The 26,526-nt window shown below is 40.5% G+C and overlaps 1 protein-coding gene across 6 annotated transcripts in view; it reads left to right on the forward strand.

The window, feature by feature from the left end:
• Positions 1-26,526, forward strand: part of Synd (protein kinase C and casein kinase substrate in neurons protein Synd) — a 116,729-nt gene that overhangs the window by 79,238 nt on the left and 10,965 nt on the right. For 5 of the 6 annotated variants that reach the window (XM_019047944.2, XM_019047942.2, XM_019047941.2 and 2 more), the window contains 6 exons: positions 6,055-6,279; positions 15,590-15,738; positions 20,287-20,475; positions 21,981-22,073; positions 23,227-23,453; positions 24,957-25,077. In XM_019047944.2, the coding sequence (XP_018903489.1) occupies positions 6,066-6,279; positions 15,590-15,738; positions 20,287-20,475; positions 21,981-22,073; positions 23,227-23,453; positions 24,957-25,077 (993 nt within the window). In that variant the 5' untranslated portion in view covers positions 6,055-6,065. The remainder of the gene's footprint in view (positions 1-6,054; positions 6,280-15,589; positions 15,739-20,286; positions 20,476-21,980; positions 22,074-23,226; positions 23,454-24,956; positions 25,078-26,526) is intronic. The other variant, XM_019047940.2, reaches the window with a different exon arrangement.

Raw genomic sequence — 26,526 nt, forward strand, 5'->3', positions numbered from 1 at the left:
CCCCAGAGGGAGCAGCGAGTTTCACACCCAGATGTCGAGGCGCGAGACGGAGTGAAAAGTCAAACGCGTAGAATGTACTGCCGCACTGGAAAAAAAAAAACACATTGGATCTAGAGTCCAGACTCTTAAAAACATCGACAAGCAAAATACTCTTGATTCAATCAGATTTAGGTTTAAATCAAGAACCATGCCTCTTAATTTGAGCGGATTTCCTCTTGATTTAAGCTTAAATCTGATTGAATCAAGAGTCCAGTTTCTTGTCAATGATTTCAAGAGTCTAGAACCAATGTGTTGTTTTTTCTTTTTTTTTTTTTTTCCCAGTGTAAGGAAAAACGCCGTATGAACATTCGAGAGTTGCTAAATCTTCTTCGATGAAATGTTTATTTTTATGGCGAGTCATAAACATTTTCTCTTGAAATTTTTCAGATAATTTACATCTAATTACGAGGAAAATTCTCTGGAAAATTGAATGAAAAATATTCACAAGTTTTCGTGATACTTAATTCGTTTTTAATCAAAGGAAATTTGGCAACTGACAAAGGTTCATACGGCGTTCTTCCTGAGCACGGCAGTGTAGCTTTCCGACACTCTTCGGCACCTCGTCACCTTCCAGGCAAAGTATCACAAGCGCCATGCGACGTTTAAAAATTTCCGCCGCCATTTTATTTCTTTACTGAGAAATTGTTGGTTGAATCTGTTTGGAAATTTCACTAAATTTTATCGGCAGCACAAAGAAAATTCAGTGAAATTTTCGGACAGCTTCGTTGAACAATTTCTCTGTAAAAAAATAAAATGGCGGCGGAAATTTTTAAACGTCGCATGGCGCTTGTGATACTTTGCCTGGAAGGGCCTGGTTACCTGTACTCTTTCGGGAGAGTTAAGAGTTGTTCTTTCAATGATTGATATCGACTTTTACGTTCGGCTGGGGAAGACTACAACAATGACAATTTACAATGACCAATGGTTTCTAGCCGTGCTAAGAATGGTAGTCTTTTTTGAGGTCTTTGGTTCTGAACTGGTAATGAACAGGGTCACCACAGTCGGGGAAATAACAGGGAATTTTTAAAAATCAGGGAAAACCTGGAAATGTCCGGGGAAATGACGGAAGTGTTAGGGAAAAAAATTATTAAGACACTTTTATCTGCTTTCCAGAATGGGTCTGACGTTTCGAACATCACATTCGGCCTTAATCCTATTTCTAATGGGCCTGTTGCATGCAAGAGATACAGCCGTGCGAATAGACTTTTTAGCGATTAAATGACACGAAAATTACGATTGTCACATTAAAAAAGTCTGAAATACACTCCTTACTGCGCAATTTGTGTGTTAGGAACGCGCTTTTTCAAATTTCCCGCGTCTGGGGGCAGTTTTCTAACGGAAACAATTAACGGCAACTCGCGGCTATTTCCGGTCAACTAAAACTGACAACATAACCTAAAAATCGGAGCTCGTGACATCGTGAAATGAAATGTAGAAGGATTGCGTTGGATATTTAAAAGTTGATCGATTTGGTTACCGCATAAAGCGTATATGGACCACTATAGGAGATCACGTTGGGTTTGTAAACAAGCTGACGGAAAAAATAACAACAACAACAACAACGACTCGGCATCTTCCGGAAATCACCGAGCCCGCCGTTTGCTCGTTTCCGGTGATTAGAAAACTTCCCCCAGACGCGGGAAATTCGAAAAAGCGCGTTCCTAACAACGCAAATTGCGCAGTAAGGAGTGTATTTCAGACTTATTTAATGTGACCATCGTAATTTTCGTGTCATTTAACCTTTAAAAAGTCTATTCGCGCGGCTGTATCTCTTGCATGCAACAGGCCCATTATGTCCTTTTAACTATCTGGCATTTGATGATGTGATAGTTGTCATTTTTGTCGAGGTACAATGGTAAACAGATGTGGTAGTTTACCCTCGATCACCACTCGCCACTTGGTATTGGGCTTACTTCAAATTATTTTCACGATGACCATTTCGGAGTAATCTGGCATTTGTTCGGTTGTCAGGGACGTTTACCAAAATATGTTGGAGAAATCAGGGAAATGTCAGGGAATTCCATTTTCTGAATTATGTGGCAACTCTGTAATGAAGTTCGGTCCCTTTGACTGAAAATTTTGGTAACTCGGATCGAAAACATTGGTGTTCCCCCTTATCTCCCAACAAAACTTTAACGATTGGAATTCTGATAGGATAGCTTGTACGTGGAAAGGACAAAGACTAAAATCTCTTCTCCCTACTCTCTCTCGTAAACCATGGTTTTACAGACTTGACTGGAAACGCTCCCTTATTACGAATCTAATTAGACTTAGAATTGGTCATGGCCTTTACCCCACTCACTTGTTTAGAATTAACTTAACAACCTCTAATTTGTGTGAATGTGGTTCCATTGGAAACCTAGAACATATCCTTTTCCAATGTGATAAACTTAAAAATAGAAATATCCTTTTTTCTGAACTTATAAATAAATTTGAAATCTTCCCACCCTATTCAACCCTATATCTTCTTTCGGTCGGTGACCTCAATACCCTTAAATCCATAGCCCTTTTTCTAGATAAAAATGATATCCACCTCTAATCTATCAAATCTTCACTCTTACACTAATAATTTCCCTATACTTTTTTTTCACTCCCACCAACCGTCTTACCCTCTGTTTTATTCAATCTACCTTTTGTCCAAACAAATCATTCTCTCTCACACATTCAATTCCTACCGTATGTTCACTTTGTTTGTTTTCCATTACCCAGTCTCTGGTCATAGGAAGTCGCTCTGCCGGGTATCAGAGCGTGAAAATGGTGAAGGGTTCTCACCCTCTCCCTACTCAACTCCTCTTTTTATCAACCCCTCACCTTTTTCCATGTCTTTAGTTTTTTCTTTTTCACACCTCTAAAGTCGGTATCTAATCACCTGTAACCTACTCACTACACTAATCACACTAGTCTAAAGTTGGCTGCAGGTGCTTAGTCACAAAGCCATAAAACAACAGAAAAAAAAAAAAAAAAAAAAAAAAAAAAACATTGGTGTTGGACATGAACCAAAGCTCGGTCTTTGATTATAACCGAAGTTTTTCGCTTTTTGTGAGCGTGTGATGACAAGATGATACGATATTTATCCCTCGCTGAGAGCGTCTCTCCTGATCTACACCGAGACCGCCCAGTCAAAAATTCTCATAATAAACCGAGCTATTGTCTCATACCCCGTCCCGAATGCTCGGCCCAAACATGTCCAGCTCAATTGGACGTATTTCTGCCAAACGGAACTATGTGCATTCAGACATGAGCCCTGAGGCTCATGAGAATATATGCATAACAGGGTTCGCGTCATAATGCACGTAGTTTCGTCTGGCAGAAATACGTCCAATTTTAGACAGGACTTGTCCTCAAGCCCAGGCGACTCCCGACCCGACCCATTCTGCTGTGCTAAGGAAAAACGCCGTATGAACATCCAAGAGTTGCCAAATTTCCTCCGATAAAATTCTTATTTTTGAGGCAATTTATGAATATTTTTCCTTGAAATTTTCAGGAACTTTAGGTAGAATTGCGAACAAAATTTTATGAAAAATTGGAAGAAAAATAATCATATGTTTGCCAGGAAATTCGTGTTTTATCAAAGGATATTTGGCAACGCCTGAAGGTTCATGCGGCGTTTTTCCTTAGCATGGCAGCATTGTCTTCATCAAGGGGCCCGGCCTGCTCGACCGCGCACGCTCGATCTAATCGCGCGCGCGCTGCGCGGCGCGTGGTGACCGATGGGTGCGAGAATCCAACGGTGCCGTCATAGCGAAGAAAGTCTTAAGTGCATAAATGAATTTTTGAGAAAATGGGCTTAGAGGCGTCCGATTGGAAAATTTTATTGAATGAAGTCTCCGTTCTCTGTCAAATTATGCCACACTGGAAAAAAACACATTGGATCTAGAGTCCAGGCTCTTGAAAACATTGACAAGAAAAATACTCGTGATTCAATCGGATTTTTGCTTGAATCAACACAAAATCCGCTGAAATTAAGAGGCTTGGTTCTTGATTTAAGCGAGATTCTGATTGAATCGAGGGTACTTTTTCTTGTCGATGTTTTTAGAGTCTGGACTCTAGATCCAATGTGTTCTTTTTTCCAGTGCAATTGGTATTTCTGTCAAACGGAACTAAGCGTCATAGGGGAAGGAAGGTAGAGGGAGGCTTGGATTGGCGGCGGAACCGGGCATCGGGCTTATTCCGTCCTATACTCTCAATGCTTTTCCATGGCGCTTAGTTCCGTTTGACAGAACGCGCTATCCGGCATTCTACATTCCTCGAAAGGAACTCAAATTGGCGATTAGTTCCGTTTGACAAGAATACGTCCAATTATCCGAAAGACCCTTAGAAAGCGTTTAACCAACCAAAATCGACCAATTTTAGCTCAAGGTTATAAAAAGTATAGAGCTGTTAGTGCAAAAACTTAATTTTGGGAAAAATCGGTCGCACTGGAAAAAAAACCACATCGGATCTAAGTCCAGACTCTTAAAATCATCGACAAGAAAAAGTACTCTTGATTCAACCAGAATCTAGCATAAATCAAGAACTAAGCTTCTTAATTTAAGCGGATTTTGTTTTGATTCAAGCAAAAATCCGATTGAATCAAGAGTATTTTTTCTTGTCAATGTTTTCAAGAGTCTAGACTCTAAATCCAATGTGTTTTTTTTTCCAGTCTTAATTTTAAAATACTCAAAAATCGACATTTTTAACGAAACTATCGGCAACTCTGCCGCCGAGGATGCGACCGGCAGCTCCGTCGCGACGCCTGCCGCCTCGCCGATCCCATTGTGTTGTAGTAATTAGACGGAAGACGCGAAAGAGAAGGAGCTCCCCCCTCCTTCCCCGTAAGCCCCCCCCCCTCCGGCCCCCCTTTTCGGGCGCGAGTGAAATTACGTAAAGATGTTATTATAAGCAAATGACTCACGCCCGTCGTCGGGAGCTGGGATCTCCATCGAGTCGTTGTTCCGAGGAAACACACCGTATATGAATACAGGGTGATAAGTTCTTGAAAAGTTGTCGAAAACTTGGGAAAGTCAGGGAATTTTGTCTGACCCTTAAAAGTCAGGGATTTTCGCTGTAGAACCTTGAACTTCTTTCTTCCGCTACCGATATCGCTAACTCCTGGTGCTACGCCCGGAACTTTCGGCCTCTGAACCCGGAACGCGGACGGTATGTCTGTATCGCCCGTAAGTACGACTTCCACGACCGGAGTTTAACTTTTTCACTCCCCTAGGGTAGAGGAATTATTGTCATCCTCCAAGGAAAAGAAAAAGAAAAAAAGTTGAAATTTCATCATTTCTAACCATACTTAAAAAAATGTGTGTCCGTCTGTCCGGCGTCCCCCAAATCTGTGTACAGCCAAGTCGCAGAATCTATCTGTTCAATTTCATTCAATATTTGTAGAGAAGACCATGTCTATGGTCTCCTTATGCACGTCAAACGATTTTGGGGTACGCTGAAATTGGGGGGGGGGGGGGGCTAGGGGCCAAAGTTGATTCTTTGCAAAATCACACGGAAAGTTCACTTTTACATTCTCGCTAGGGTAGAGGAAGTATTGTCATTTTTCAGTGTGTCCGTACTCTCCGTACTAATCAGAGACAAGAGACCCTCCACTAGTAACTTGGCCATGGTGGAAGCTTTTACTTTCGGGACTTCAGCATTCTACTGTTGACTTACCTACATGGTTGATGTTCAACAACGTGTTGGCAGTTTCGTTTCGCAAACAAACCGAAAATGGCCGACGTTTGGGAAAGTTGTTTGGCTTATGACGCCATCCGAAGCTCATCATCGACCATGTAGGTAAGTCAACAGCCGAAAATAGGGTGATGACTGTTGCTCGCTCATAATTGTCCATAAGGAATTGTTGAAACCCCGAAAGTAAAAGCTTCCACCTGTCGCTAGGAGGCCAGTGGAGGGTCTCTTGTCTCTGGTACTAATAAGTACTCCAAGTGTATGATATGTTTCCGTTTTTCTCTCTCGCCTCACCTTGGCGGCGGGCACAGTGACACTGATTTTAATTCGAAGGTCGTGCGGTGTTTGTTCCAGGCGGCGGCGCGATGTCGCACCACAGCGATGACAACATGCTCATTGCGTCGAGCGACTCCTTCTGGGAGCCGGGCAACTACAAGCGCACCACGAAACGGATAGAGGACGGATACAAGCTCTGCACAGACCTCGGCACGCTCATCCAGGAGCGGGCCGACATCGAGAAGGCCTACGCAAAGAGCCTCAAAGGCTGGTCCAAAAAGTGGAACGAACTCATAGAAAAAGGTAACATTCATTCATTTTACCCACGCACAGTTGGTCGAGTCAATAGGAGAGGTTAGAAAAAATGTGGAAACTTTCAAAGCTTATGTTAAAACTCCGTTTTTAAAAAATTTTGAGGTTCTAAAAGTGGTTCCATTGGTTTGCTCGTAAAATTTTCTGTTGAGAGCACTCCTTGAATTAAAAATGTGATGAATTAAACATCAAAATTTGCAGTTTTAGCAAACATTTCATGTCCGACCTCTCCAATTGACTCGATCCTCTGTGCCACGTCGCAGCAGTGCTCCCATTACATGTCTGTCAAAAGTTCCGGGATTCTGAACTTTGTGCTCCCATTCCATGTCTGTCACAAGTTTTGGGATTTGGAGCTATTTTGTAAAATTCCTCTCACTCCTTGACCTTCAAAAGCTACGGGATTGTTTTTAGATTTTTTTAAAAGGTCCGGAAATGTCTATGATCCGGAACATTTCGGGAATTCCAAAAGTTCCGGGAAAAATTCAGGCAATATTCCAGGTATATTCCTGTAAAAATTTAAATTGTTCGTGAGTCAATTTTGCGACCTTGAAATAGAGTTACGCCCCCTCGCTCGGAAGACGAAGAAATGTACGACTAGACAAGGTGCTCAACGAAGTGAATGGAATTTCAGCACATGAGCACATGACGTATGTTTTTCTCACAAAAATTTCACCTAGAACACGATTAGTGCACCGCTTATCCCTGAATGTGACTCCTAACCAAGATGTTGATTTTTCCACGCATGAATTCAAACTGCCCACTCACAAAAAAACCATTATCTACTTTAGTTAAATCGCAAACTTAACGTTCACCAGTATCTGCGGTATGAGAACATGACACCCTTAATCTCGGCGCTTCGGTTCAGATGTTGCGCGTTGTTTATAATTTGGAAAACACAAATCGGGGAAGGGGCACTTACAAGAAACCTGCCAAAGTCATTTTGTGGGCCATCTGGTTTACGTGGACTCTGGTTTTTTTGTGAGCGCGAATTTAAAGGTTTCGTAACCAGTGATGAATGAAAACGTTAATATATTGGATAAGTTAAGTTTAACAATTTTTGTCACTTTAATGGTGTTCTACGTCAAATTTCGAGGAGAATAAGTATATCAAAATGCTGAAATTTGTACCTTGTCTAGTGGTCCATTCGACCGCATGCAGCTGAATTCTACTCGTGTAAATGGTTTGGCAGAGATGCTCTGCGAATGGTTTGAAGGATCCTACCTCGCTACCGATTGAATGCAGTGGCGGAGCGTGATAGATCGATAATCGATGGTTCTTTATTTGAAGCCATGGTGAAGAATCGATTGTTAAGGGGGTCGCTTCGAACACCCTGTTTATCGATCCTTTTCCATAGGTTTAAAAGACAGATCAATCGATACATCGCTAAGCACGCCACGCCACTGATTGAATGAACATTCCGTGGTGAGGAGGCCCTTGTTTCGCCTGATGCGTGGCAACACCAAGAAGCGTGGAATGTGCAATTGTGCATGTATAGCCGTGTGCAAATCAATTCGCTTTCGCACCGCACACGGAGAAAAAAACTTCGTGCGTGGGACCCGAAGTTTAGGTCATATGGATCTCTGAAGTTTTCGGATTGAGCATCTGAACACCTCAGGTCTAGCTGCCGAAGTTCAGGTCTGACATCTGAAACTTCAGTTCTTACATCTGAAGTACTTCGGTTTTCACATCCGAACGACTTCGGTTCTCACATCCGAAAAACTTCGGTTCTCACATCTGAAGTACTTCAGATGTAAGAACTGAAGTTTCAGATGTCAGACCTGAACTTCGGCAGCTAGACCTGAAGTGTTCAGATGCTCAATCCGAAAACTTCAGAGATCCATATGACCTGAACTTCGGGTCCCACGCACGAAGTTTTTTTCTCCGTGCACAGAGAAGAGCTCGACGCTCTGAGCCGACCAAAATCCTAGGACAGAGAACAAACGATTCGTAGCTGTTACAATGCTCCTGTCTAAAGAATTTGGACTATAAAAATTGGTCTTGTCTAAATACCACAGTTTGACAACATTTTGGAATTGAGGCCTTTTTCTGCAAAAGGTTAAGATGCCTGCAATGTTTCTAAAAATGTGCAATTTTTTATAGTGTTTGCGGCAGATGAAACTCACTTACAGTCGACTTACTTTCTTGCAATAGTGAGGAAAAACTCAGAGCAGATTCAAGGAAAAATTCATAGCAGAACTTTCGCATAAGTTAATTACAACTAGAGAACTACATTGCACAATCTTAGCAGCATTGGAAGTCTCATGCGCCCTTTTACCGAAAAAACGCCTCAATTAGGAACTACAATTTCTAGCTCATTCCAGGGTTGCTACAGTCAAGGAATACTGCGAAAACCGGGGAATGTCAGGGAAAACCGGGAAGTGTTAGGGAAAATGACAGTATCAAAAATGTCAGGGAAAATTTGTTAAATTTCCTTTATTTGCGCTCTAAAGTGGGTTTAAGGTTTCGAACCACAAATTTTGCCTGAAAACTATTTTCGATCATGTCTTCTCAATCATTTGCCGTATCTTCAGTTGTCAGGGAATTCCACCAAAATGTGTCAGGGAAATCAGGAAAATGTCAGGAATTTCATTTTCCAAATTCTGTGGCAACGCTGTACATTCGTAAAAACACTTCCGTGTATGAGAACGGAAACTATTGGTACACACGTTGTCCCTATACTGGGTAAGAAATCGTAGTTCCCAAAATGGAGTTCATCCATAATTGAGGACTTATATGTAACAATGGCGGATGAGAAAAATTACCTTTTCGAAACACATTCAAAAAACTGTTTTGGCATCGAGAAAATTTTTAAAAAATACTTGAGATGTGATCTTCGAGTTCTGTAAATTATGCCAGAACCAAACATATTAAATTTTTGTGTGAACAAAACAGTTTTTTAAGCGTGTTTCGAAAAGGTAATTTTTCACGTCCGCCATTGTTACATATAAGGCCTCAATTCCGTATCAGTTTAAAATCTGGGAGTTTTCTCAAATATGAATTCCAAAAACTTTGGAACGTCAGGGAATTGCGGTCACCCTCAATACCTCTGTCGCTCCTTCAATGAACCCTATAAGTTCGATCCTCGTTTAAAGAATTTCAATCCCAGTTTGGGTCAAAATCCTCCCGTGTGCGGCAAATCAACTCGCATTACTGACGGCCGTATTATTCATCTTCCCCTGAAAGAGGGGGGTCTCCCTCTCGAGAAGGGGGGGGGGGGCAGGGGTAGCCCAGGGCCGCGGCGGTGATACGCGTGCAGTCGCATCATCACCATCATCATCATCACCACCACCTTGCACATGCGCTAATGACTATGACTTGCTGGAAAATGTTGAGATTTTACCAGCATCCACTCTGAATTTGAACTTGTTAAGGCTTTATCTGTTGTGTCTGCTAATTGGACCGAGTTCATCAGAGAGGAACCAACCTACATTAAGTTGAAACTGAGTAACAGAGGTTTTGAAGTTTTATTCCTGCATAAGGCTCAATGTAAAAAGTAAACTTTAACACCTCTTTTCACCAACGTTTTTTTTTGTTTTTTGACTTTCAGTTTTTGGCAGGAGAAAATATACGGCTGGTGAAATTCAAAAACATTCTTAACTCAATTTTTTCGAAAACGTAGTCGAATCTGTTGTGTTTGCTAATTGGACCGAGTTCATCAGAAAGGAACCAACCCACATTAAGTTGAAACTGAGTAACAGAGGTTTGAAGTTTTATTCCTGCATAAGGCTCAATGTATAAAGTCAACTTTAACCCCTCTTTTCGCAAAATTTTTTTGACCTTCAGTTTTTGGCAGGAGAAAATATACGGCTGGTGAAATTCAGATACAATCTTAACTAAATTTTTTCGAAAATGTGAGATGGTTCTTTTCGGATAAACTCCGTCCAATTTAGCCGAACCCAGTATTGAGTAGAAAGTTAAGGATTTTATTTGAAGCATATTTTCGCGTTTTATCCCGTTTACTTTTTATTTCTCTTTTAGACACATTGCATTTTCATTCATTGTTTTGGCACCCGGGTCTGTTGGCCTTTCCATCGAAAATAAATGGCCTCTGATTAAAAGTTATTTTCCGCGCGGGATTATGTCGGCACGCCCTTTCATCCACTTTTCAACTTACTTCCGGGAGTGGGTCGAGAAATTCTGTATTTTGCTTGGACACCGGTTGCTGAGAAAATCCGACAGCCCAATGGATTGGGTTGAAAAAAAGAAGTTTTCTATTAGGATTCCTGGGGCTGGCTTAATAAGGGACGGAACGAGGGAGGGGCTCTACACTGGAAAAAAAAAAAAACACATTGCATCTAGAGTCCAGACTCTAATTGAAAATTTTGACAAGAAAAAATACTCTTGATGCAATCAGATTTAAGCTTAAATCAAAAGGAAATCCGCTCAAATTAGGAGGCTTGGTTCTTGATTTAAGCAAAAATCCGATTGAATCAAGAGTATTTTTTCTTGTCGATGTTTTTAAGAGTCTGAACTCTAGATCCAGTGTGTTTTTTTTCCCAGTGTAGGGACGGTAAAGCGCAGGATTATCCCTCGTGAGATATTTGGAGTGTAAAAAAAATAAAATAAAACAAAAATAAAAAAATAAAGAGAAGAACCGGGTAGAACCTCCCAAGGAGGCTTGGAACTTGAATTAAAAGTCGCTCATTTTGATCGTGGAAACAAAGCTTTTCGCGGCAGAATGTCAGAAAAGTAGTCAAACGGTAAGCGCGGCAACAAAGTAGTGTTACCGTGGTAAGGAAAAACGACCTATGAGCCTTCGGACGCTGCCAAATTTCCTTTGACAAATTACGTATTTTCATGGAAATATGTGAATATTTTTCCATCAATTTTTCAGAGAAGTTCATCCGCGATCAGATCTATATTATCTGATATTCACGAGACAAACTAATCATAACGTCCTGCGGAAATACAGATTTTATTTGAGGACATTAGGCCACTCCAGAAGATACATAAGGTGATTTTCCTCAGAACGGCGAAGTGCGCAACCGCAGCGCCGCGGCGCACAGTGGATCGAGTCGATTAGAGTGGTCGCACATAAAATTTTTGACTAAGACTGCAAATTTTTATGTTTAACTCGTCACATTTTAAACTTCGAGGGGTCCTAAATGTTGGAAATTTCACGAGGAAACCTATGGAACCACTTTCAGAACCTCAAAATTTTGTATAAACGGAGTTATGAGCGTTTAAAGTTTCCGAATTTTGTTTCACATTGACTCGGTCCACTGTGCGATGAGATGATGCGCGATGCGAGCACCGTGATTTCGGTCTTACGAAAAATGCATCCGCTCCCCCTGCCCCCTCCCTTCTCCCTCCCGGGGTCACTCGACCTTGAACTTCCTCGAGGAGCCCCCCCTTCTCCCTGCCCCCCATCACCTGTTTTTCGCTTTTCTTTCCAGCAGCCTCGTCGGTGATTTTTCAGGCTCCTCGATCGAGTCGTTCCGTTGCAAGGTTGCCAGGTTACAAGATAGAATCGGATTTTTTTCATTGGGTTTAAATGGGGATAAGAGCTGATTTTCAGCAAAATCCGGCAACAATGCGCCGTTGTTGTCGAGGCGGGCGGGACCACGCAACAGGGTTGCCACAGTCAGGGAATACTGGGAAATGTTAGGGAATTTTAAAAAGTCAGGAAAACCTGGAAATGTCAGGGAAAATGACGAAAATATCAGGGAAAAATTGTTCGGTCATAATTTGCTTTCTAGAGTGGGTTTTACGTTTAGAACCACAAATATTGCCTGAAAACTATTTCTATCTATGTCTTTTAACCATCTGCCGTAAGGAAGAACGCCGTATGAGCATTCCAGAGTTGCTAAAAATCCCTTGATAAAACCTGTATTTTTGGCGACATTCATGCATTTAAAATTTTCAGATATTTTAGATTAAATTTCATACAAAATTGTCTGAAAATTTTGGAAAATATTATTTTCTATTTTCCCAGTAAATTTGGTTTTTATCGGAGGAAACTCGGCAACGTCTGAAGGCTCATACGGCGTTCTTCCATAGCACGGTAGAGTATACCGCAGGTCTCCATGTCCGTGTTCACCGCGGTGTGCTCAACTCGTCGCCTTTGTGACATAAGGACATAATTGCATTTCGCGATGACCCCTGTTGTCCGTATCTATACTATAAGCTCCAAGACCTCCTAATTTTGCGAAACTGGTGACGCTTAGTTCCAGCGTTCTACCGGGCCGATTTTCATGATTTTTGCGGTTATCGACGGGCAATTGTCTCTAGATAAGCCAACTCTTTTCAGATTTTCAAAATATGGCCCAGGTTTTTTTATATTACGTGGTAAAGTTGCGAATTCTCCCATTTAAACAATGTAAATTTATACTTTTTGTCATAGTTCGTTTGAGCGTTCTACCGGGCCGATTTCCATGATTTTTGCGTAAATCGACAGGTAATAGGCCCTAGATGAGCCCGCTGTAATCAGATTTTGGAAAAAGGACCCAGGTTTTTTTAAAATCACGTTATAAAAGTGAGTGAGTTTATAGAATGCTCCGGTACTGCTACCGCTATGCGCGGGAGGATGCGCAGTGGTCGAGGAGGTTGCGCAGTAGCTGTGTAGCCTGCGCATCAGCTCTACACTTATCTACACAAGATTCGCACCCACATCCTCACGTCGAGCGGTGACCGAGTCGTCTAAGACGTCGAGTGCGTCCACTTTGAACTCGGTGTAGGTTCGATCCCCGACTCATGGAATCCTAATTATTACCTGACTATCATTAATCATTGTTTTACTGCAATATTTCATCAAGCAGTCATTTCGAAACGCGTTCTTTTAATTTTAAAGTAATTTTAAGTAAAGTTTAAAATTAAAGTATACCTCATATCGTAATTGTTTAGGGGAAAAATAAAACTAACACTGATAGGAGGGTAAAAATAGGGCCGCGAAGCGGCCTCTTGATGGGGCGGAGCGCCTTCAGGGGGTTGGGCCGCGTAGCGGCCAGGGGGCGTAGCCCCCTAGTAACTCAATGCTCTCTGAAGCTCATCTCTTAATGTAGGATACGCCATTTTAACAGCCGCGCAGACGAGAGGCGTGAGGGCGGCGAATCGTGTCGGGAAAATCACCCGACGATCTAATCGTTATTTCTCAATTTCCCGGCTCGACCACCATGCAGCGTGAACCAGTACGATATATCGATTGATCTCCCATCAAACCCATGGAAAAGGATCGATAAACGGGATGCTCGCAACGAACAGCTAAAAATCGATTGTTTCCCATAGCTTCAAATGGGGAAATATCGATTAATCGATCATTCGCGCTACGACACTGCCACCAGCGCGAATCCTGTGTGTAAATAGGAGAGTCGAGTATCCTGTAGTCTGCCGTGCTGAGGGAAAACGTCGTATGATCCATCAGGCGTTGCCAAATTTCCTTTGATAAAACCTGAATTTCCTGGTAAACTTATGAATATTTTCCTTCCAATTTTTCAGGCAATTTTGCTCTCAATTTCACCTGTAGTTCCTCAAAATTCCGAGGGAAACATTCGTAACTTTCCTCAAAAATAAACATTTTATCGAAGGAAATTTGGCAACTCTCGAATGTTCATACGGTGTTTTTCCTTAGCACGGTAGTGTAGTATCAGTGAAGCGCGCTTTGATTCATTTCCCTTCCAGTGGCGTGGCGTGCTTTTCGATCTATCGATATTTCCCCCATTGGAAGCTGTGGTAAATAATCCATTATCTATGTGTTCGCTGCGAACACCCTGTTCATCGATACTTTTCCATAGGTTTAAATGGCAGATCAATCGATATATCGCAAAGCACGCCATGCCGCACTGTTCCCTTCGATAGACATTGTGAAACTAGAGGACCCTTACGGGGAGGGTACGGACTTGACGAAATATAAAACTCATCCCAGGCCTCAAGAAAGCAGTCAACCTTCCAACACGCAAAACGTCACTGCCAATCTTCATATTCCAATATTTCACCAAGATGGCTAAGCATGTTCATAAATGAGCGTGCTTACGCAAGACTGAGTGAATCTGTGCAAGAACTAAGTCGAATACGTGCTTTACAAACAGCGAATCTTAGCAATTGAAAATTGTACGCAAACTTTTTATTGCTTTATCCGGGAGTTCTTGAAGAGCTGATATCGCAGTACCTTTCATATTTTTTTTCTGATATGGGAAATAGTATTAAAATAGCTTTAAAAGTGAGAAAATCCACCGCCTAGTGACGTCATCCCGTTTAAACACTTGAATTTCAGCAGATTACATAATTTTATCGTATCGTTTCCAATAATTGTTCAATTTATGAACCAGGGACATCCTCACATCCTCGCATTCAGTTCACGTAGTAGTTTTCACTGAAACACAATTTTAACAGATTTCACACACCTTCAAATTCCTCATTGTAATAATAAATCACTCTGGATAATTTGAATTTATACTTGGGAATCGAACCCGGGACCTCCTGGTTGTAGAGCCAAACCCACTGGCCAGAGGGGCTGGGGTGCTGAAGTGCTGAAGCACCTCAGAAATTCTTACGGGTGTCTCATAGACTCCAGCAGGACACCCACGTACTGGAGGACCTCATCTGGGGGTCAGTTATTGAACTTGATAGACAAAGCTATAGGCAAAGAAGACAGAAGGGATATGGAGGGATCCTGTTGGTGGAAGAGGGTGGTTACAATGGACAAAGGAGGCAGGTAATAGACTAAGTAACGGCAACCCATGAGGGACCCTATAGTTGTTAGTCCATCATTTTCTCCCTTACTCTATAAGAACCATCCATTTCAATCAATATAGGATAGCTCCATACTCCCTATATCTTCTTTGTCTATCAATTTCAATAATCGGCCCGCTGGTCAGTCAGAAGGGGCCCCACTCGAGAAGAGGGGCCCCGGAATCATATCAGCACTCCATAAATTTTTGAGCCAGATTGATACTGAATCAGTCCGAAAAACAGGGGACTTCTCATTTTGCAGTTCTGAGACTATTTTTTGTATAACTTCAGTGATCTGTTTTAACTGGATACTAGGAAGTTACCGAAAACTCTGCAAAAATCAATACACTGTTTTTACATCTCAAGAAACATTTCGTTTTCCCCGATATATGTATAGAGGAAAGCGAGAAAGATTATAGTGGCGTGGCGTGTTTTACGATGCATCGATTGATCTGCCGTTTAAACCTATGGAAAAGGATCGATAAACGGGGTGTTCGCAACGAACACCTTAGTAATCGATTCTTTACTACAGCTTCAAATGGGGAAATATCGATAATCGATCATTCACGCCTCGCCACGAAGAAGTTAAGGGTAAGCGGATGGTTTTATGACGTATCGATCTTTGTGATTACAGGTCCAGAATACGGCACGACGGAAGCAGCGTGGAAAGGGGTCCTGGTCGAGGCTGACCGACTCTGCGACCTTCATCAAAGGGTCAAAGACGACCTTTGCAATCAAGTCATCCAACAAGTCAAAACCTGGCAAAAAGACGCTTATCACAAGGTACGCTATCACTTTTCACTCTCGCATATTTTCCCATCGGCTCATCGATAGACCGTTGTCGTATTTACAAGGACAACTTGAGTGCCTAAAATTGCTTTCGAGTGGATTTGGATCGAGTTTTTCAGAAGGGAATTTTAAGTTTGTTTGAAAACACAAAAAAAAATCTCGGTGTATTTACTAAGAAAAGGGTAAAATTACCAAGAATTCAGGGTTCTATTTGATCCCAGTTTTTTCTTGGTAAAATTGCCATTTATGGAATTGGCCGAGAAATCTCGGTAAAATTATTGAATTTTCTCGGTAATTTTACTTGACCTTGGTAAAAAACGCCAATATTTTTTATCGACTACGGTAGAATTACCTAGATAAAATGGCAAAGTTACCGGAAATTGATTACCAATTAAAGTGGTATTCTTACCTGAAAAAAAAAACAGTAAAAATACCGGTTTTTAGGTAAGCTTACCAGTCTGTCTTGGTAAAATTACCAATAATTGGTAAAAAAAAGTGAGATGGTAAAGGTACCAACGGACCTTGGTAAAAACGCCGAGAATTTTTTTTCAGCGAGGTCTGTCTTTGAGTGACTCGAGAAAACTCGATAAGTTTCACTGTTAAGTGGATTTTTTTATCTGAATTTATTTTACTCGAAGGAAATCGAAGAGAGAGCCAACTCTATACTTCAGTGGCGCACAGTGGATCAAGTCAATGAGAGAGGCCGGACAAAATTTGGAAATTTTAAAAGCTTACAACTCCGTTCATACGAAAATTTGAGGTCTCAAAAGTGGGTCCATTGGCTTCCTGGTGAAATTTTCTGTTGAAAGCATCCCTTGAAATTCAAAATATGACGATACGAACATGAAAATTTGAAGGTTTAGTCGACAATTTCATGTCCGACCTCGATTCACTGTGTGGCGTAGCGCGAATGATCGATTGTTGATATTTCCCCATTTCTTCCGGAAGATGAGGTTCCTTTTCACAGATCGGCCGTAATTATGAAGCAACAAAACTTCCTCGCACACCCACGACAAAGAAAGAGCTTGGTCTTTTTCCCGACTGAGGGATTTTATCGCAGAGTAGTAAAGTTGGATGGGGCGAAACGTAAGTACTTGGACTTCCAAGTAGGTAAAGTTGCAAATCCACAAAATGTAGGGGAATCTCAATTTGCCTGATTCAGAGACTTTGACGCAAGAGTAGAAAAGTTGGACGTGACAAAACGCGCGATACAACTATTTTGACTACAAAGTACGTAAAATTGCGTACCCACGAAATGATGGAGCATCTCCCGTTAGCTGACCAGCTGGAGACTTAAACGCAGGAGTAGAAAAGTTGGATGGGACGATACGCGTGGTACAACTATTTTGACTTCCAAGTAGGTAAAATTACATACCCACGAAATGAAAGAGAATCTCCCTCTGGCTGACTTAGAGACTTTAACGCAGGAGTAGAAAAGTTGGGTGGGGCGATACGCGTGATACAACTATTTTGACTTCCAAATAGGTAAAATTGCATACCTACGAAATGAAGGAGCATCTCCCTTTGGCTGATCCGGAGACTTAAACGCAGGAGTAGAAAAGTTGGGTGGGACGATACGCGTGGTACTACTATTTTGACTTCCAAATAGGTAAAATTGCATACTCACGAAATGAAGGAGAATATCCCTTTGGCTGGCTTAGAGACTTTAACGCAGGAGTAGAAAAGTTGGGTAGGGCGAAATTCATGATACAACTATTTCGACTTCCACGGGAGTTTCACGTCGATAAGACGAAGTTCGCAGCGTTGCAATCGACATTACACATTTTTCGACTTTAACGCTACCATCGATCTATCGAAGGAAGTCACCTCACGTAGAATCGATTATTTATAATGGATTTAAATAGAGCCAACACAGTGTTGCCAAGTCGTAAAAATGGGCAACCGAAATCCGTTTCCTCCGCGACCAGCGTTCGGAACGAGCCGAACGGCGCACAGTGGTAGCAGATCGAGCTACTAAGGATCGAGCCTCCGGAGCAGTGGGTAGGCTGGACATGGAATTTTTTGTTACAATCGCTAATTTTGATGTTTATATCGGAGGGTATGGATTCCATCGACATGAATCGATCGGAAAATGAATCAATCGACAATTTTCGATCGACTTACGAGTTTGTCGACCCAGTCACGCGTTTGTCGATCGATTCACGCGTTTTTCGATCCATTCACGCGTTTTTCGTTCGATTCACGGGTTTGTCGATCGATTCACGTTTATCGATCGCAGAAAAGCAAATAGTTTTGCAGAGTGTCTACAAGTCCGGAAAAAGTGCTGATTTTTTAAGGGCGGTCCGGAAGTACTGTAAAAGTGCGGAAATTTCGAAAGGAAGTCCGGAATTTTCTTCATTATTGTTGCAATTTGAGCGAGAATTTCAAATTTTCGAAATTTTTCGAATTTCGTCGAATGGAGGTACTGAGAAAGTACTGAATTTTTCTTTTGAGGAGGTACTGAATTCGATGGGAATGTACTGAAAAAGTACCGTAAAAGTACTGATTTTTTGCCAGCCTGTTTTAGTAAACACCCTGTTTTGGCTTCTCACCACAAAATTGGTAATTTTGAAGGACAATAATTATGTAAATTTTAATACTGCACATGTATTGAGTATTTTTAAAAGTAAAGGAGAAGTTGCAAGATTTTGAAAACACTGTAATTGCGCTGGTTCCCTTTTGCTAAGTGCGATCCATATAAGCTTTCAAAGTTTCTAAACTTCGTCCGCCTTCTCCCACTGAATCTTTGAAACAAGTCGGAAGCGAAATTTTTCACAAAAATTGTAAAATTTTACGTATATCTCGTCGCAATTTTAATTTTTAGGGATGTGTCTTATAGAAAATTTTACGGAAAAACACTTGAAACTACTTTTAAAACATCAAAATGTCATATGAATGAAGATATATGATTTTAAAGTTTTTAAATCATGTCCGACCTCTACCATTGACTCGTTCCACTGTACGACGGCGGCCGAATCCGACCGAAGACAACACTCCTGGCGAGAAAAGAACACCACAACAACAGCGCGGAGTCATTACACTCCAGCAGCCCTCCCCCCCCCCCCGGGGGGGGGGGGGAGGTGCCCGCGCGGAGCGGATAGCCGCGGGCACTCAAGGTCAGGTGGAGAAATGCCTCGTGAAAAACGTAACTTGTAACCTGTAAGCTGTGAACCTCGGCCGTATCGATGATCGTTAGCACCTATCCCGAGGGAGGGGGGGGGGCGGGGGGCCGGCGGCCCCCCGCGTCGGCCGGGCGCTCTGGAGGGGGCGCCTCATGAATGATAGGGTCGGATTCCTGGGCAACGCTCGTGTGTGCGCGAGTGCGTTGTCCTGTTACCAGATCGAACCGTGGAATTCGCCTTAACGGTGGTTCGCTGGAGGAGCCGAGTTTTCCGGTCCCCCCCCCCCCCCCCCCGAAATGCGGTGGAAGGAGTTAACCGATGACTGAGGTCGAAAAATGCATAGCTCTGATCGTTTTTCGAAACTCACCTTTGAGGTTCAGGAGCCGTGTGGCGCATCAAGCTCAATTTTTAGGGGCCATTGACGATTTTTAAGGGGCCAAACACTGGGGAAAAAAACACATTGGATCTAGCGTCCAGACTCTTGAAAACATTGACAAGAAAAAATACTCTTGACTCTTGATTCAATCAGATTTAAACCTAAATCAAGAACCAAGCCTCCTAATTTGAGCGGATTTCCTATTGATCCAAGCTTAAATCTGATTGAATCAAGAGTCCTTTTTCTTGTCAATGTTTTCAAGAGTCTGGACTCTAGATCCAATGTCTTTTTTTCCCCCAATGAATTCACTGTTTGCTTATTTATCACAGCGCATTTAGTGAAAAGTTAAGATGTTTTAGTCACAGAACTTGTAGCTGTATCTCGTGGGAAATTTCGAAAAATCACGGAACAGAATAATTAGGATTTTTTCGTGTGGGTTGGGGGTGGGGGGGGGGGGGTAATTTTTTAGGGGCCACGTTGGCGCAGAGCCTCCAATTTTTAGGCGTTATGACCGATTTCTCAGGCGCCAAATGCGCCTGTGAGTTTCGAACACTGGCTCTGATCAACTCTAAGGTCCTAATGGACCACTAGACAAGGTACGAATTTCAGCATTCTGATATTAAAATATTCACAGAAAATCAGAACGACTTTAATTTTTCACAGGAAAATTTCATGGTGTAAAAGCATGTTTTGAAAATCAGAAGGTCCCGTAAACTGCCTACGAAAATTTGACTTGAAGGAAAAAAGTAGAATCAGAATCTCGCTTACTCAACTGTAGCCTGATTGTTGAAACCTTAACTGGCTATGTCGGCAAGAAAAGACTAGACCTAGCCTTATCTGCGCCGCGCCGTGTAATATGTCGATTTTCGATTCTTGTGCCGACATTTACAACAATCAGGCTGCTGATGTACTTATAGATTGTGCCGAAACGCAGTGTATTGCATCTTTCATATTCAAATCTTTCTCATTTCAAGAGAGGAAGGGCGTAAGTATGGTATATGAAGAGATGATGTCTTAACCTTTGTTTTTGTTTCTCCTCAACAGACAGTATTACACATCAAGGAAAGGAAGGAAATGGAAGATGCATTTAAAAAAGCGCAGAAACCATGGGGCAAACTGCTGCAAAAAGTCAACAAAGCCAAAAGCGATTACCATACAGCATGCAAAACTGAAAAGTCAGCGTCGAATCAAGAAAGAAATGCAACGGGCGATAGCTCTCTGTCCATGGATCAGGTAAGCAGCCCAGAGTATTTTGTTTTCCTTGTCGGTCCCATTCATTCCGTCCGATTCATTTTAATTCAAATTCACTTTTCAAATGCTTCACCAACTTCTCTCAGAATCGTCCATCGGTCTAAACATGTATAGAATCGAGAAATGAAGTTTAATTAAAGTCAGTCTTTGTTCTCCCTCTTAGTGTCTGACAATGAGTTGAAACAATTCATTACCCTCCCATATTACTCATATCGACGGTGTACGGTGTAAGTCCCCAACCACGTATCTCGGTTTGTGACGTCGCAGACTTCCCGTCACACTTTATTTTTGAAATGTGAAAGTACTCAACGGCAATTCTTGAAAACTGCCGTGATTTTTCTTCTCTGTGCCGAAAATATTCCGTGAAACTTTCAAGGAATGATGTCAATTTGTTGTCCTCTACAAAAATAACATAGAGACGGAGATTTTCAGGCACCACAAACGAGATATGTGATTGCGGACTTACGCCGTCAATATGTTTGTGACCATATTCATATCTCAGCACTCTGTGATTAGATGAACAACTTAATGAGATGCTGACGGCTTCAACTAGAATCACTTGACTGCATTTTACATTGTCGAATTTCCACTCATCATGTCGACATTTTCCGGCCAAAGTATCACAAACGCTATGCGACGTTTTAAAATTTCCGCCGCCACTTTATTTTTTCACAGAAAAATTTTTCAATGAAGCTGTCCGAATATTTCACTGAATTTTCTTTGTGCTGCCGATAAAACTCCGTAAAATTTTCGAACGGATTAAACCAACAATTTCTCGGTAATGAAATAAAATGGCGGTGGGAATTTTGAAACGCTGCATGGCGCTTGTGATACTTTGGTCAGAAGGTGACTTCCTTTTATTCTTTAGCCGCAAACTAAACAACTTAATGCCTCGGAACTGTCTCCAAACATCCCCTTTGTTAAGAAGAATATCCGTACAAAATATCCAACTAAAATACTGCCTAGTAGAACGTCAGAAGAAATAAAATACTGCTTAGTAGAACGTCAGAAGAATTTAATTAAAATTTGATGCAGTTAGACTGAATCTTGTTAACGCTATTATAATCATCTTCTAAGAAACGGTAAAAACCTTCTAAAAATGAGTGCACACGCAGTGAAAGCAATAATAAAACTATCTCGTAGTCTAGTTGTAAACTCAATGCGTTTCTATTTTTTTTGCTAGAATGCTAAGCTCTATTAGCTTACTCCATATCTCTCTTTCTTTGATGAAATAAATTGAAGTGAGAAAGAGTTTACTGTGATTTGATAAGATAGTTTTATAATTCCTCGTAATATATTGTAAATTGACTTGTTCCCACTATCTAAACAGAGAATTGCTTAGTCTCATTTCATTTTAAAAAGTTCATTTTCCCTCTGCTTTAAATCTTTTTCTCACTAACACACCCATTTCCTTTTTTTTCTGACCTTACAATTTGCTTTTCCATATTTTTCCGGTATTTGAAATCTTTCTGACCTACGTGATTCAGAAAGGCATTCCATCCAGCGATTCCTCACCTAACTCCCACCCTAATAACTGGCAGAACACACTTCATTCCTACGTAACTGCTCGCTCTTTCAACGTATGTTCTTTCATTCCTCTTTGTCATGTATCCTGCTAGCATTTCTTGAGCTCTGTGGAAAAATGATTTTTCTAAATGTTGTCTCTTTAATTTTGGCTTCTCTTTAATTTCTCTTTATGTTGTACCTGTGTTGTATTTTGAATAGCTTTCATAAGATTAAGATCACTTGGATTGCATTTTACAAAAAGGAACCAAGAGTAGTCTAATGTCACTAAGGTTGTACAACTCTTTTTACCTAAACTGATCATTTAAACGAGTTTTATCTTTACTCCCAATAAACTATAAATTCAAGACGAAAATTACTTTTGTAAATTTTTTTTTGCATGATTCCAATACTTTTCTTGGTAAGAATGTGAGTTGCACAATCCCAGCAACTTTGGAATGCTCTTGGTTCCCTCTTGCGAAATTCAATCCATTTTACCCATTGCAGTCAAATAAAAAATCCACCTTTACTCCTGTCGCCCTCTCATTGTGTCATGACGAACTAGGCTTATGAGATGAATATTTTTGTATCAGCAAAGTCCATGAAAAGTCGTCTCTCTTCCCCGTATTTCCACCAGTAATGGCTGAGGGGATAGCACTTGTCATTACAAGTTGGGCGGGGCTTATGATCCTTTGAAGCACCACGAAGCGAATTTTATTTAGAGATTCGGTACTACTTTTGTGCCTGAACCTCTAAGTTGCCATTTTATTTAAGTTTGGAACTTCCGATTCGGTGACTAACAAATCGCATGGTGCGTGATTTTGGTACCACCTCGCGAGGTGGTTCTTAAAAAGGTTCGACCCATCAAAAACAACGGACCTGATTGGTTGAATCTGGAAACAACGGTGTCCACTGGTGTTAGTGATTAATGAGACAAAGCGGGACCAAACTTCCCAATGAGGTTCGGAACTTTAAATAAAATTCGCTTATGTTTCGTATATGGTGGAGCAGGCGTAACTACGTGAGCTCGAAAATAATTTTATTTGGTCAGGCTGGACTGTCAACTGCCAAGGGTCAGTAAAAGTATTCATAGTCTGAAACTCCATTAAAATTTTATGGTCTATATTTTAGATAGATTCTTTAATGTTAATGCATTTTTTTTCGTTGAAAAATTAAGTCTGAGTTTGATTTGGTGTCTATTTATTAATGAGACTCGTTGAAAATTTTCAGGTAAAAAAAATGCAGGATAGAGTACAGAAATCTAAAGAAGATGTGGCAAAATGTCGAGAAAAGTACGAGCAAGCGCTGCAGGACTTAAACAGTTACAACCCTAAGTATATGGAAGACATGTCACTTGTCTTTGAGAAGTGCCAAGAGATGGAGGCCGAGCGGTTACAGTTCTTCAAGGATACGCTCTTCACCATCCACAAGTGTCTGAATATCTCGCAAGACCCAGTGTGAGTAGAAGTCTGCCCTTTAAATACTGCCGTGCTATGGAAAAATGCCGCATGAACCTTCAGGCGTTGCCAAATTTCCTTGGATAACACACGAATTTCCCGGTAAACTTATGAATATTTCTCTTTCAATTTTTCAGATAATTTTGTTGGTAATTTCATCGGAAGTTCCTGAAAATTTGAAGGAAAAATATTTATAACATCACCCAGAAATGAACATTTTATGGAAGGAAATTTGGCAACTCTCGAATGTTCATATGACATTTTTCCTCAGCACGGCAGAATAGCCCTGCCTTTTGAAGAGCTGCCACGTTGTGTATTAGTCTGGAAAGTCCGGAGATACTGTGCTGATAAATAGTACTGATTTTTTAAGGGCGGTCCGGAAGCACTAAAAAAGTGCGGAAATTCTGCAAGAAGGTCCAGAATTTTTTCCTCCTTACCACGTTTGTTTTTTAATAAAGTGTGGAAAGTATGCAATCCCCTGCACGTTGATTCATTTAGTAGTATTTGCCTGCAAGATTGCGATTGTGCAGTCAGTTCATCTTCAAGCCACCCATGAAATTTTGTGTCTGCGTCATCTTTGCCGCAATTCGAGCAAGAATTTCAAATTCTCGAAATTTTTTGAATTTCATCAAATGAAGATACTGAAGAAGTACTGAATTTTTCTGTTGAGGAGATACTGAATTTCTTGAGAATGTACCGAAAAGTACTGTTGAAGCACTGATTTCTGGCCAGCCTGTTCCAGTAGACACCCTGGCTGCTTTTAGATGGAACAACGTAAAGATTGCAGTGTGTTTGATAGGGGAGTAACAATATGAAATAAATATATGTTATAGAGCTCTAAAACTTGAAAAATTAATTTTTTTTCTGTGACCAATACCAGGTCCCAGGGTTTGTTCTGTAAATTTTTAGAATGTTTTTACTGAAATGTTAATTTGATTTCTTTTAAAGAAAAAGGCAATTTGCTCACCTTGTAACTGAACTTTATATACTTATGTGGTAAATTTTATTACAAGATCAGTCAAAAAAATAGTGTGTTGAGAATTATGATAACTGAATCTTAACTTTGTGGAGCAATAGAAATAGAGAGAAGAAAAATACATCACTCACTTGCACAAAATCTTTAAATTGTGAACGCGTTTCAGAATATGAATATTTTGTGCAAGTGAGTTATATATTTTCCCTCTTTCTATTTTCACCATTTCTTGTGCAGTGTTTTAATCACCTGAGGAAAAATATGTCTCTTCTCAAGTGAAAGGGAATTTGCAAGATGACTTTACAAACTTTAAAATGAAATTTTGCCAATAGCTATCAGCTGTAATATTTTTTTGTGTCTGAAATAGACTAGCTCTGCAGCTATTTTTACTTTTACCATTTGCTAATCTCCCCCCCCCTTCTTTTTTTATGGAGAGTAAGGATTATGTTCATCCTGTTCAATGGATGAATTTAACTATACCTCAGCCTTAAGTTCATAATATTTTAATTTTTAATCGCTTGATTTTTCAGTTTACCGCAAATATATGAAGAATTCTATCACACAATAAATAACGCAGATCATGAGAAAGATTTGAAGTGGTGGTCAAATAACCATGGTATCAATATGGCAATGAACTGGCCTGTCTTTGAGGTACGTTTATCCTCCATTTAAGGTTGATGTTTTGAATGAAATCCTCACTTAAATGTGTGGCTTCTGAAGTAATCTTGATTTGAAGTTTTTGTTTGAATTAGCAAGATATTTCAGTTTTTATTTGTACTCAGATTTTTTCGTTTTTTTTTCTTCTCTCGGTCCTAGATTTTAGGTCCTCTAACCTCAGCATTATACATACTTAGTAATGCGTTTTACTCTTTAGAAATTAGCTTTTAGTATTTTCTGCAAGATGTTCTTGAATTCAACTAAATAAAAAATCACTGATTTGGGGGAAGGAAAAACTTATCTAGGAGGGCATCCGTGTTAATCAAGAAGTAAGTTATTTGCATCTGAACATACTGCTACAAATTGACTTGCTTAGGAAATTAGAAACTTGCATGACCAGTTTTAGGTGCATCCAAAATTCAATGCTTATTGTCATCAAGATATTAGTCCAACCTATCATTTTTAGATAATTTAAGCTCATGCAGGCCTGGAAAAATTCTAATGCTCTTCATTTCAGAAGCTTATGCTAGGATCACTAAAGGGGTGCTTTAAGATTGCTTGCTGACAATGGGTTAGTATAACTTATAACTGAATCGGGCAGTTACCAAAGGGCTCAAGTGCCAAAAATGAGGATTCGAGAAAAATGGTAATAACTGTTTTAATTGACCCCTTATAAGTTTCAGAGCCCTAAAATATTAAAGCGATGAATTAACTAATCTCATCATAAGTCAATTTTAAATTTAAAATCGGCTGGTTCAAGCAGTTTCTACTGGTTTTTTTTTTTTTTTTGTATTTTCATTTCTGGCGCTTGAGCCCTTTGTAACTGACAGATTCAATTCCATTTGCAGGGGAAAAAAATTTAAGGTCCTCTACAATCTCATGTTCCTCGAAAAAAATTGACTTGCCTCATCAAAATTTAAAGTTCATCTTCAGCAACAATTTGATTTTCTGAATTTACATGCACATCCATGTATCGAAGCGTATTATGAGGGACAAGAAGTTAACTTTAGATTGATACGGAGCTTCCTTACCACTTTAAACCTGGGAATCTTTAACATTTATCTTTAAGAGAGCTTTTGACTGCATGAATCTGATCGGTTAGCAATTCCAAGAAACTCCTCTCTCCGTGATGGTTGGAATTTTTACAACCAGCTGAAACTGTTAGCCTACTCCCAATATCTTCAAAAAGTTACCGTTTAAATGTTAAAAGAAGAGAAAACCCTTCAAATCAGTTTTTAGTGGTTAAGAGCTTAAAATTTGAGTGTTAAGAAGGAAAATAGTTAATGAGCACTCTCATCTTCATACCAAGAATATTGATTACTTTATCGTTTTTCATCCCTAGATTTTTGCTTTTCTGAGCTGTAAGAATGAGCGTCTTTATTCCAGTTTCTCTGTCCCTTAATTGTGAGATGATGGTTGTTGTTCATTTTTATTTTCTTTAAC

The sequence above is a fragment of the Bemisia tabaci genome, chromosome 9 (genome assembly GCF_918797505.1).
Source record: "Bemisia tabaci chromosome 9, PGI_BMITA_v3".
In the NCBI taxonomy this organism is placed as follows: Eukaryota; Metazoa; Arthropoda; class Insecta; order Hemiptera; family Aleyrodidae; genus Bemisia; species Bemisia tabaci.